This window comes from Corvus cornix, chromosome 4 (assembly GCF_000738735.6).
Source record: "Corvus cornix cornix isolate S_Up_H32 chromosome 4, ASM73873v5, whole genome shotgun sequence".
In the NCBI taxonomy this organism is placed as follows: domain Eukaryota; kingdom Metazoa; phylum Chordata; class Aves; order Passeriformes; family Corvidae; genus Corvus; species Corvus cornix.
Window position 1 is genome coordinate 39864284 of NC_046334.1, and position 13753 is coordinate 39878036.

General features: G+C 37.8%; 1 protein-coding gene across 15 annotated transcripts in view; it reads left to right on the forward strand.

Annotated features, from left to right (window-relative positions):
* The window catches only part of TENM3 (teneurin transmembrane protein 3), a 1315365-nt gene that overhangs the window by 1212801 nt on the left and 88811 nt on the right, over positions 1-13753 (forward strand). For all 15 annotated transcript variants that reach the window (XM_039550639.1, XM_039550640.1, XM_039550642.1 and 12 more), the window contains 2 exons: positions 4822-4944; positions 8680-8894. In XM_039550639.1, coding sequence (XP_039406573.1) covers positions 4822-4944; positions 8680-8894 — 338 coding nt within the window. The remainder of the gene's footprint in view (positions 1-4821; positions 4945-8679; positions 8895-13753) is intronic.

The window sequence follows — 13753 nt, forward strand, 5'->3', positions numbered from 1 at the left end:
GAGCTATCCTACTCTCCAACAAATCAACATTCCTGCCCAGCTTGGTGTCATCTGTGAACTTGCTGAGGGTGCACTTCATGCCCTTGTCTAGGTTGTCAATAGAGATTTTAAACAGCATTGGCTCCAATACTGAGCTGTGGGAAACACCACTCATGACTGACCACCAGCTGGATGCAGTTCTGTTCACCGCCACTCTCTGGGCCTGCCTATCCTGTCAATTTTTATACCAACAAAGAACACAACTGTCCACACCATGAGAAACCAGTTTCTTCAGGAGAATGTTGTGGGAGAAGGTATCAAAAACTTTACTAAGTCTCGGTAGACAACATCCACTGCCTTTCCTTCATCCACTAAGTGAGTCACTTTGTCATAGAAAGAGACCAGGTTGGTCAAGCAGGACCTGCCTTTTGTAAACCCATGCTGGCTGGGCCTGATCCTGTGTTTGTCCCATACATGTTGCATGATGGCACTCAAGATGATCTGCTCCATGACCTTCCCCAGCACTGAGGTCAGGCTGACAGGTGTGCAGTTCCCTGGATCCTCCTTCTGGCCCTTCCTGTAGATGAGCATCACATTTGCCAACTTCCAGTTCCCTGGGACATCCATGCTTAACCATGGCTGCTGGTAAATGATTGAAAGTGACTTGGTGAGCTCTTCTGCCAGCTCCCTCAATACTCGGGTGAACAGGTATGTGCCTAAGTTGCACAGCAGGTCACTGAAAATTCCCTTCCAGATTATGTGGGCTTCATTCTGCTCCCTGTCTCTGTCTTCCAGCTCTAGGGGCTGGATACCTCGATGACAACTGGTCTTGTTATTAACAACTGAGGCAACGAAGGCATTAAGTACCTCAGGCTTTTCCTCATCTTTTGTCACTGTTTAGCCAAGGAAGGATGGAGGGTTTTGGCCCTCCTTTTCTTGCTGACATGTTTGTAAAATCATTGGTGGTCTTTTATAGCAATGGCCAGATTAAGCTCTATATGGGCTTTGGTCCTTCTAATTTTCTCCCCTCATGACCTCACAACACCTTGTAGTCCTGAGCTGTCGATGCCCTTTTCCAGGGGCAATAAACTCTCCCTTTCTCCCTGAGTTCCATTCAAAGCTCTCTGTTCATCCAGGATCATCTTCCTCACCAGCTCACCTTTCAGCACATGGGGATGGTCTGCTCCTGTGCTTTTAAGATTTCCTTCTTTAATCCACATCCAGACTTCCTAAACTCCTTTTTCCCAGATATCATCATCTGTTTTCCTGCTTAAAAAGCCATCTTGTTCCACAATGGAAGCAATCATCCCAGTCTTGATACAAGTAAAAGGAGGCTTTTGTTAGGGTTTGTGGGCAAATTTGGAATTGTGACAACCCATCTTTTCTCCCAGCCCCTGAGAATTCATCTCTGCTTGCAGCTGTGGATTATTTGGATGGAGTTGTTGTGATCCGTGACCACAGCCATCACAATCTGCCTGCCTTCTGGTTAGAGGCATCTGGCATTCTCACACAAGTCCTTGCTGCTGTCAAAGTTATGCCAGTATTGAAAGAAAGTCATTCCCGTGTTGGTATCCCCGTAGACTTGGCAGAGTCAGAACTAGTGACTCTAGGATGGGTCTCTTGGCTTCATTGGCATTGTCTAACACCAAATAAATTCCAAATTGATTGGGAATAAACCAGACTTGACAGGTAATATCTAATCCAAAAATCAAGAAACTTTTACGTTAGATTTAAGACAAAAATAGCAGCAGGAAATAATGAAGTGCATTTTTCTTCAAATGTTGTTGCTCTAATTTTTGTTTTATATATCAAATTCTTTATAAAAAGAAGTAAAGCTGCTATTTCTCTGAATACAGTAGAAACAGAGAAGGGGATTGGTCTCTTACATCCCCATCCCAAAGCTGGAAGAAGGCCTTCATCTTTTTCTAGATCAAAGGAAATCAGACAAACATATACACCTCTGCAGTCTCTTTGCCTCATTCTCCCTTTGGAAATTCAGAACTAGTTCATACCATTTGACTTGAAGGTCTCGGACATCCCACTGAGGTACCAGTACCAGGTGCTGCTAAACAGATTCATAATAGCATCAAGAATTTTTATCAGGTGCCTCAATTTCCTTATAAAACTGATAAGGACATAAAGTTAGCTTTTATACTGATGGCCAGCTGAGAGAAGACAAATTTTGACTGACAGAATAGTGCCTAAGTTTGTCTTAATCAGTCAATTTACATATGTTCCTAAAGTTTGTCATCTCTAAAGAAATTCTGCCTTGTAATTTGATACTTTAGCAACAAGCCTGTTTCTTTTATGTTGTTTTCATGTTTGTTGTGAAAGGAGAATTCTCTAAATTCCATAGCACTAGCTCAGAGAGATTATGTAGTTGAATTGTTTAGTGTATTAGTACACACTGTAAGTTTTGTCATTGGAATTGTCTAGCAACAGTTTTTGTCTGCTTAAAAAATATTCCTACATTCACAATCTGTGGAACAGCTGCATTTATCCATCTGTTCATTTTCATTAAACATTATGTATTGAACTTGTTTCTAGTTCATTGTCAAAGCTGAGAGAGGAGTAGTGTATTTGAGGGATACAGCTAAGCTCCCTGTCTTTGACAGTAAACTACAGTGGGACTCCCATCAGTATAAACACAAAGAAAAGATAGTTGTCACTTACATTGTAGTAATTGTGGTTATATTGATGTAATCAGTATAGATCCCACTGTCCTTGCCTTTGAAGACTTCAAATTCCAGCTGGTTTGAATTACAAGGGAATGGCTAGAAGGTTGTGTTGGAGCTTCCCCTTCTGATCTCCCAGTGCATGAAGAGCCACAGGGCATGTACACAGCACCAGCTGATGTTAATGGTGTTCTAAGCTCCTGTGTTTCTAGAGTTACAAAATGAATGTCACTTTCTTTTTTTTTTTTTTCTCCAGAAGAGCTAATAAAAGGGATAAGAAGACAGCAAAGTTAAGAGAGGTGATTGAGATCTCCAGACTTGAAAACAAGAAATGTACTGGGTTTAAATCATAAAATATTTAGCTATTTGCAGTCTTTCATTGCTGCCAGTGAAGTGAACAAGTATAACAAATAGTAGAGTTTGACCCTAGGGATTTTACTGAAATATATTAAAACAGGTACACTTGTTGGGTGATTAATACATAAATAAGGATTTCAACTGAGGGAGGGTCAAAATAATAATGGCTAATTCTAATCATGTGCCCAAGATGGTGGTGGTCAGATTTATGGTTTAACAAGAGTTGAGAGGAGAAAAAAGAAAGATGTTTCTAGGGTCAAGAAACATTCTACATTATCAGGCTTTGACAGGCAATTTAAGGTCTTGGAAAGAAGAGTAATAGTAGAGTCAGAGACTTGGAACAAAGAGAATTTGTCATCTGTAGTGAGGATTTCAGTCTTTGAAGTATTCAGTAACAGGTCTTTAGTTGCATTCTGGTTTTTTGTTTTGTTCAGGGTAAGGGGGAGGCTTTAAGGCAAAGACCTGGCAGACAATCTCTTAATTTGGCAGTTTTTGTTGCCTGGCTAACTAAACTTCCATTGATGCCTGTTCATCTTAAGTAAGGGTTGCCATGGTCAATACAGAGAGATTTAAAGATCAGAGATGAAACCAAATGGGATGAAGAATTTTTTGTCATTTGCATAGAGGGAATGAATAAATTAGTAACGTTGACTCTAGCAGTAATCTTCTTCAGAGAGAGAGAAGGAGCAGAAGCAACAAAGTACAGTGAATTATCTTCCTTTTATTTTGCACTAATAGTTAAAATACATGATTACAGGTATTTTTTCCCAGTGTATTTTTATTCCCTAGTAGCACTGAAAGACTATTTTAGCTGCTTTGCAGATAAGTGTTGCCATGGAATGAGCAAATCCATGTTACACCAAGCACAAAGTTGAGTAATTAAAATGAATTTTGGTGGCATTATAGAGACATTGGAACAGAAGAAAATAATCCACAGACAGCATGAAATTGCATATGTTTTGAGTATCACAGTACAGCACTAAGGTGGGGGTTTTTTTCCATATTTTTGCTCTAAAGGTTTAGACACAGGGTTCATTCCTTAATCCCTGGTGATCAAGGTTCCCTAAATTCCCCTTAATACCACGGAAGGTTGACTCTGCCTCGTAATTAACTTAGCTAAATTCTTTAGCATGGTATCACCTTTCAAATGAATGTGGTTGTGGGGAATTAAGTAATTCAGAAACCTAGCTTATGTATTACCATTATCAGAGCAAAGTGTCCCAGTGTCTCTGGCTCTGTTCATGGCCTTGGCCTCGTTTTGTAGACTAGCATGGGGAATGGGCATGTAACAGGAGGCTGTGCAGGGTGTTGTTGACAGCATGAAGTGCTCATGTCTTAGGTTAGCCCTGCAACACCCACAGCACCCTCCTTCCTCTCCTGTATTTTTTCTTTTCCCTTTCTGGCTAACCAGGATGGATCCATCTGCTGGGAAAATCATTTATTTTAGTAGGTCATTTAGGAGTTCACTTAAATGATTTGTCTCTTCAGAAGCATCAAAAATGAAATAAAGAGGAAAGAACATAAATACTGCCTATCCTTTTGAACATTGATTTGGGACTGGTAAAAGACTCAAAATGAGACTGGTGAGCTTCCTGTCAATTGTGTTCACTGAAAGCGCTGTATCATTAAAGGACAGTGGTAGTAATTGCTTAGTGCCATGCTGAACTATTAGTCTGCCAATGCTTGCTTATGTAATTTAATTTTTTTAATGTATGAGTTGCTATTCCACTGCAAAGCATGGGAAGTCATTATTTGTGCAATTTGTCATTGTGGTTAAAAGCATCAAATAACCTGTATCCTCTACCACCAGCAATGCATCTGTTTGGCCTCAACTGGCAGTTGCAGCAAACTGAAAATGATACATTTGAGAATGGAAAAGTGAATTCTGATACTGTGCCAACACATCCTGTAACAGTTCCTGCTGGAGACAATGGTAGGTGAAATGGGCACCATTTTTTTTCCTTCCTTTGGAACATTTCCTTCCTTTGTGTCTTACGTACACCAACCTTTAAGTTTTCCTGCAAAACTCTCTATATAATGCAAGTACAAAGCATTTGTAAGCAATAGTAATTTTAAGTAGGTAAACAGGAACCCAGGGTTTCTCCTGCCTAGCATGCGAAGGGGCCTATGGATCCTGAGCAATGATGCTGATCTTACTAGGAAAGCTTGCTGTCAACCAAAATTGCTCACAGGAATTTACATGTGCTATTTGACGAGCATAGGAAAGCTCTCATCATATGCAGAGAAGAACCTCTGCTTACTCTGAAATATGTGATAATATATTTTGTTGTTGTTGTGGGCCTCCCAGAGGTAGCAGGATGGTGCTGGGGCTGGCTCGGACCACCCTGCCTTAGGGGCCTCGTGTTGAAGAAATGGCCACAACAAAGCCAGGGGGCCCAAGGAGTCAGGACATACTGTTTCTTAAGGGGGACCTGATACCAAGGTTCAATCTTTGGGACTTTAAGCAAGCTCTCAATAGTTTTTGGATGGAAGATTACATCTGTGTGACCTGTCATAATTGCTTTTTCTGAAGTTTTTGCTCCAGAAGAGGCACTTCAGGAATATTTTGCATATTTTTGAAGCTTCTCTCTTAGCTATGCTTAGAAGGCAGCTCATGATCAAGGAGCTTCATGTGGCATGAGGACCTCACTATGGAATACCTTGGGTTTTTCTCTACAGAGATTGATGTTTTCTTCTATTTTTTTTTTTTTTTTATTTCTCTCTGAAATTTAATAGGTCAGGTCTAATATGTACATTTGTTTTATTGAAGTCTCTAGCATATAATGTTGAGTCTGAATCATCCAACCAATATATAAAGTAAGAAAAAAAATTTCTTAATTTCGTTATAAGAGCTTTTAAAATACAAACCACATAAAGGGATTATTTTTTATCGACCTTTTTCAATGTTGCCCTTTAAGATTCTCAAAACATTTAAGAGCTTGTGCACTTTTGGCTAACAGAGGCTTCAAAATCAATAGGTTTTGAATGGAAAACTTGATTTAAATGGTTGATGAGTGCAGTGTTTGCTTCATTACACAAAAATCCATTTTCCCATTCACAAGGTACATCTGACCTCCTTACCACTGAGAAGGAGGAAGCCTCTGCCAGCAATTGACATCTTGAAAATTTTGTCAAGTTATCACAGCTCCAAGTCATAGAAAAGTTATAGCTCAGTTCACTCCTTATGTCATCTTTGTAAGCCTATGAAACTTCTCCAGTAGGACATTTTCTTCTTCCATTTCCTTTACCCTCCTGCCTTTTTCTTGTACTTAGATAGTCATTATTGCTTCCTGTGCTCTTCTTACTTTTTTTGAATGAAGAGGAAAAAGCTACTCTATGGTTAATGAATATTGATGCTGCAGTGACAGCTCATCATCCCATTGTCTTCTGCATTCAATAGCCAATATACTTTCTTGTATAAAATATATTGGTATTTTTCTAAATATTTTATAAATACTTAATGGGGTTTTTCCCTTGATAATTTTTTTATTTTTTTAACAAACTGAAACCTGTTATACACTGCCTCAAAAATAAAAGGAAATAACAAGGACATCAAATCCATTTTTCCTTCCTTATGTCCCTAAATACTGTTCGAGAGAACAGGGTTAATTCCACCCACTGTTAAAATGCTGTCCTCTGCAGAATATGGTAAGTGGTCATTTATCAGCATATATCAATATTAAACAACAGACAGACCAGAGAGTACACATTTTAAACCACAAGAGAAGGACCAGATAGGCAGAAGGGAAAGTGTGACGAGTAGATGTGAAATGTGAGGAGCAGGGGCCCTATGCTATCACACTAGTTACTGAAAACTCTAAGGGAGCATCGATGAAGCCTTGATTTGGATACTTTGACAGCTGAACAACTTTCAGTACCACCCCTCTCATGTCCCTTGGTAATATCCTGATACTCTGATTTGGATTTGAGAAATTTCAACCACCCTCACAGTAAATGTGAATGAACATGACATTTCATATTTTGATTTAAAGCTGTGCGTAAGAACTGTTACTGTTTAGAAAGTGGAAAGGAAATGATGACACTATGAAGATTTTTTTAATGCTTATTGAGAAACAACAGGGAACAGAGAATAATTAACGCCCTAGCCTTAGCATGGCAAACAGCTACTGACAGTTTTGGGAGAGGTGTTGGGGTGCTAAAGGGGGATGTGGCTACAAAGTAAAACTATCTTTTCTTCGGTGAACAACATCGGAGTCCATAAGAGTATTATCTGCTAAGTGTTGAACCCCAGAAACAAGCATTCCTGGCAAGGTGGTTAATGTGTTTGATAAATGCCACTTTCCCAAGCTGTCTCGCTCATCTTTTCAGTAGTACAAGGCAGTTATTTTTCATTTGAAATGTAGAAATAGGGGAAGCTGCAGATCAATACAGCAAACAAGTGTTTATTGTTTAGTGATTACCAGTCATCAGTGTGTGAATTTATTCAACACAATATGCTTAAATTTGAAGAAAGAGGTAAAAAACAAATGCTTAAATAAACTGAAATAGTGACTACAGATCCATCTTCTAGAATAACACACTAATATTATGAAAGGTTAAGTCCAAATTTAGAAAAGCATTAGACTCATCCTGAAAAGTGTTTAAAAAATGGTTTCTTCAAGATCAGATATTTCACTGTCTCTTCTCAACAGCACTCTGATCAATGTGATAATCCTGTGAGACATTTTCAGTGACCACAGTGCCATTGTGACACAGCTCTGATGATGGCACAAGTTCCCACTCAAGGCCTCTCAGCGACGCTTCTGTACCTGTTTAATTCAGCAGCAGTCTTGGTTCATCTTGGATGCACAAAAAGTGGCGAGGATCAATCTGTGACCTCACCTGGCATTTCAGATTTTAATCTATTTTTTTTACAGTCTAAATGTTTGCAAAAAGGTTGTGTCAGTTTGTTCTGTCAAATGATGAATAATGTAGAATTTGAACATAAAAGACAAGGCAGAATTGTCAGTTCTTCAGAAAACTTGTACGCAAACAAGTGAGCATCACATGAACATGCTTACCACATTCAGATGGATTTAGTTCCATTTTTATAATAGACTAGCTGATGAAAAAAATGTAAATTGGTAAAAACACAGCAAATTCCAAGACTATAATGACAGTTCCATTTTTCTTCATATTGCTTCACTCAAGCCTCACCCTCATGTACCAGCTGCTTAAATACAGCATTGCTTGCTTACACAAAACCAGAATCAGGTAACCAGAGCTGTAGCTTTTGTTAGTCTTGAATAAATGCTCTGATATTTAATGTAGAAAAGATTATATTAGTTCTCTTGACTATTTGTGTTTATGTATCTATTACTGCATGCTGCATTTTGCTTCTTATTTTTTTTTCTTGATGTGAGACTTTATTCTGAGAAACCCCTATTAAAATGCTAGCAAAAAAAAATAGTAATTTAATGTAGGTTCTAAACTGTTTCCATAATGCTCCTCCTTAGGGATGCTACAGCATTTTTAGTTTTTAAGTATTTGTGGTATCTTTCCCTTTTTATTTCCAAATCATTGAATTCCTGGGATCTTCTATTCAAAAAGATTGGCAGGTAACATTTTTCTGAGGTGATTCTAAATATTTGAAGATATATATGAAGGATGATTGAAAGCCAGAAAGGAACACTAATTTTTTGATCTCCTTATTATTCTAACCCACCAGGAAAATTAGGAGGATTTGCACAAGAAAACAACACTATAGATTCTGGAGAACTTGATATAGGCCGAAGAGCGATACAAGAAGTGCCCCCTGGGATTTTTTGGAGATCACAACTCTTCATTGATCAGCCACAATTTCTAAAATTCAATATATCCCTTCAGAAAGATGCATTGATTGGAGTATATGGTCGAAAAGGCTTACCACCTTCACACACTCAGGTGAGAACTGCTTGCATTAAAAAGTAGGATACATTATTGAAAACCATGATCTTGTATCTTTTGTATCTTTTTCTCTCTCAGGATTACATTCTTTTCCATTTTGCTGATTTTTATTTTTTTCTATTTATACTTTATTGGTCTCATGTGATGACCAGAACATTTGAATACTCTGTTTGTTGGGATCTAGAATGGGGGTAGAGGGTATTCTTATTTATGATCTGTTCTAATCAATGATGATGCTTCAGACATGGAGTTGTTTCATGCAGAATTTATAGGTACTTTTATTCCTCTGTGGTATATGAACATATCTTTAAAAACCTAAGCCAACTAATAGAGCATCTTATGGCCACACATAAGGTATGGTTGAGAGTTCCTGCAAACAGCACATTAACCAAATTTCCAAACAAGACAGGCAAATGCTGCCATGTTTGCAGCTTGGTGTCTCACTAAATAAATACATAAAAGAAAAAATATATAATATGTCTCTACAAAGATCCAGTGAACTGGGGTTGTAAAAGTGACAGTCTTCACGAGGCATCTGGTGTCTCGAGACTTTGTTCTTAAGTGTCTCAGAGGATTTATCCTGTTCCACCCCTCAGAAGGTTTCTAATGACACCTTTTATTGCATATAGTCACACTGCCTAGTAACAAAAATACCACTTTTTATCCATAGTTAGAGAATAGTTAAAGTATAAAAGAATGAACAGTCTTCTGGATTGGCAGGAGAAACAGAGAATCAGTGCCTGAGATGGTATTTTAGCATCAACTGTATTCATGTTTTATTTTAAAGATATAAGACCCTCCAACATTGGATTTCTTTCAGTACAATATTTGTCCAAGTGCTGGTTCAGATCCATTTTTCCACCTGAATAGGTATTTTAGTTCATTTTCTTCTACCCCATTTGGAGAAACATCTTAGTGATTTTTGAGTGTATGGATTTACCGTGAACACAAATCTAAGTATAGCACCCTAATGTTATAATTGTATCAAAGCTTGATTGATTACATCTGATACACAGTTATAACACCAAATCCATAGCTGCAAAATTCATATATTTTAATTCAGTCCTCTTTTTTAAAAAAAAATTTGATTTTAATGCTACTGCACTATTTAAATTATTTTGGTTTTGGTTTTTTTAATTTTTTAAAAGGCATAACTTTTGAAATATGTACAATATAGAAATAGATCTAATTATTACACCTATTCAACAGTCACAAACCACAGAGGAAGGGTCAGCAAAGCAGCTGAAGTCATGGAATGTTACATTAACTTTATTTTGTAGTTTAGTTTCCATTAAAGTAGAAACACTTTACTGAATGCAGAAAGTGCACTCATGTTTACTTAAAAATTTGATCTTCATAATAATGATTAAATGGATTTTCTTCAGACCTTCACGTATGAACACCCACCCTCAGGCTGACAACAACCACAAGAAATTCTAGCATAAAGAAAATTGATTCAGAAAGTTATCAGCCATTGGAAATAGGGGTTTGGAATACAAATGTCTTCTCAATTATAACAATAATAACAGGAGTTAGGGGAATACATGTGTGGCAAGAATGAATAAAACTGAAGAAGCTGATCTGGACTATGCATTTATATGAGAAGTTATGCAAGTAAGTACATCTCTTAAAAAAAAGATCTTTACTTGATTCCTTATCCTGTTGAAAGGTTAAAATAGGAATGCCCTTTACCCAAAAACATATAGACTACTAAATCTGTTTCCCGTCATCTGTGTTACACAGACTCTGAGTTCTTACTGATGTTTAAGTATGATACAAGAGAAAGAATCATATGTGAGTCCTGCTACTGTATCTTCTGTAGTTTCTGTGACATTTTGGACATACTGTTTCCAGGATATAGGTCAAGTTCTCTTGTCCTATTTTTGCCTGGTATATAATTAGAGTATTGTTTACAAACCATTGACTGACACTTGATACATTGAAAAATTAGGCATGCTTACTTATCAGTGCCCTAGTGAACTTATAAGGCTGCTAAAGCTTCCCAAGGGTACAGGTTTATCAGAATGCTTATATGGCCTTGAATCCAATGATGTCCAGTTTAAGTGCCTGACATAAAGCATGTATGTAATCTCCCAAAAATGCAGTTTCAGCAAGTGGTTGGGGTTTTATTTGCGACCATGCTCCTTCATGTGGGGAGAAAAAAATGGAGTAAGATACATCTCAATGGTTTAGGCCTTTCTCCAACGAAGTCCTAACACAGGACTTCGATGCAGACACAACTTGTCCTGGTAAAATACATATTTAACCGAAATAGCTTATGTAAACAAAATAAGGTATTTTGGCAAAAAGACATCTAATGAAATAGAACACTGAGGGGATTACAAGCTTAAGTCCATTTATTGCTTTCTTATTTCCCCTAACTCTTATGGCTTGTACTGACAAAAGTACCTAACTGGAAGCTGGGCATAGGTAACAGGGACAGACTAACAGCTGATGTTGGGCTTCACTGCATCCTTCCATTAGACAAGGCAGCTCACTCATGTAGCTCCAAGTGTCACAGGAACATAGCAGACAAACAAATGAATATCCATGCTGAATTTGATCAAAGGCCTGTCTAGCGTTCTGTCTGTGATAGGGGCCATGAGCAGATATGGAGAGATTAATAAAGCAGCATGATAGTACCATCACTGATCTTCCCACAATATGCTTTTGGCCTCCAGAGTTTTAAGGCTGCAGGACTTTGCTGAGTCAAAGATGCTGTCTTTGTATTTTACAACCTTTGATAGATTTTTTTTCCAGTGAATTTGCATAGTCACCTTTGAACCTATGGAAGCTTTTAGCATCTGTGGCATTTGCAGCAAGGCTTAACTACACTTCTCACACTGTACTCTTCAGTGTGTTTTGAGACAGCCTCCCAGTAGCCTTTGTTTCACACACTGCTGGTAGTGTTTTAGAAGAGGCAGGGCAGAATTTCTCAAGAATTTCTACTCCATGCCACCCTTGATTCACGGATCTCTAGTGTTATCAGTGAATTGTATATTTTCCAGTCTGTTTTGTCATTCTTTTTATGATAGCTTTTTCAGTCCTTTGGTCATCCTTTTCTGAATGTTCTCCAGTGTTCATGCAGCCTTTTTAAGGTGTGGAGACCAGAACAGCACAGAACATAAGAGGTGTTTAACTATGAGGGTTTCATTCAATGCATTAATGATGTCTGCTTTTTTTTTTTTGCGCTCATATTTCCATAATCTGTCTACCATAGCTCAAAGATCTCATCCCATAATGACAAAAATTGGCTCAGAGCCCATCTCTGGATGTGTCAAGCTAGGGTTGCTTCATGAGGACTTTTAAAGTAGGCTCTCACTCATACATATCACTTCATGTCTGTGTCTCTTGAATGCTATCTGCCCTTATCTTCTAGTCACAGAGTGACAAGTGCTAATAACAAAATTTATGCAAATGAGCAACTGCTTCTTGTTTCTCAAACGTCAGTATTTGAATTTTCAGATCTCACGTTAAATAATAGAGAACTCATTACTTCCTGCACTCTGCCAGCATTTGTAAAGTTGCCTTGTCACCTGTCCTCCTCCAATATTTTTGCTCATATGCCTGTGGTACCCTACATGTGTAACCACACACCACATTCTTTAGCTCCCTCCTTATAGCTTCGGTATTCCCATCAATGTCTGCCTTCTCTCCGCTCTCACCTTTTACTGTAATGCAAAACATGCCTTTCACATTTGCCACCTTTTTCTCCACTTCTCTCCTGTACCCTTTGCCTGTTTATCCACCTCTTTTTTGCATCCAGTTAAAACCTGACAGCAAGTAAGAGGAACCTGTAGTCAATATCTGTTCCTAACTGTACAGCCTCTGGTGCCAATTATCCTATCATTGCAGGGGACATAATAAAAGTATGATAGAAATAATTTCGGGAGAGTTCTCAAGAAGTCTTAGTTTACACCCTTGTAACAGGATGAATTGTATATAAACTATTCCTATCAACTGCTTAGATTTCTATCATTAAGCAGTAACAGAATGCAGAAAATATAACTCTTGTTTTGTCCCATAATCCAAAATAATAGGGATATAACATGTAGGGAATGGTTTGATGTATCATATTCAGGACAGAATTTTTGGTTGCCTTGGTGTATTCTCTTTAGGTGCCAAAATTAGTCTCAAGCACAGCTACTATTTGTGTGTCACAGACTGATCTGAGATACATAGTTCTCTCTTTCCGGGGAATCATAAATAAATCAACCAGAAATAATTGACGGTGGCTGTCCATTCAAAACCCAATCAATGCAAGCCTGAAAGTCTTTGTGACACTTTCTAAAAATGTCAGTTCCATTGCAGCCAGAGAATCAATATGTTTATTTAAAGAGACTTTTAAGCATAAAATGAGACTTTGGTTTAAAGCAAAACTGTATGGAATGGTAGGGCAAATCATCACATTTAGACTCAATGTAAAGGAAATTAATTTATCCTCATAGGAGGAAAATAAAATTGGTATGGTTTTGCTTATGAAGATAATTGTTTTTCCAGTCTGTTTTTGTTACCATGTCCTAAATATAAAAAAGCAGACTTTAAAAGGGTTAAGATCAATTATTGTTTTTTGCTGGGGGACAGAATGAACAGTAAATTCCCTTCTGTATGGCTTTTTAAAAGTAGTCTAGAATGGTGTTCTGATAACAGCATATGTCCTTATTACATTACAAATACAAAATGGTGAATTGTACCGTGCTTGTCAGCCATTAGTGGCCAATCAAGTGGTGTAGCCACTTGTTCCTGTATCAAAAATACAGTTTTAATCTGAAATTGTCCTTCTACAAAAGTGGTCTCTTGCCATATACAAATTACAAAGTCACTATTAATGTCTGTAAATGACCTGTTAAAACTGA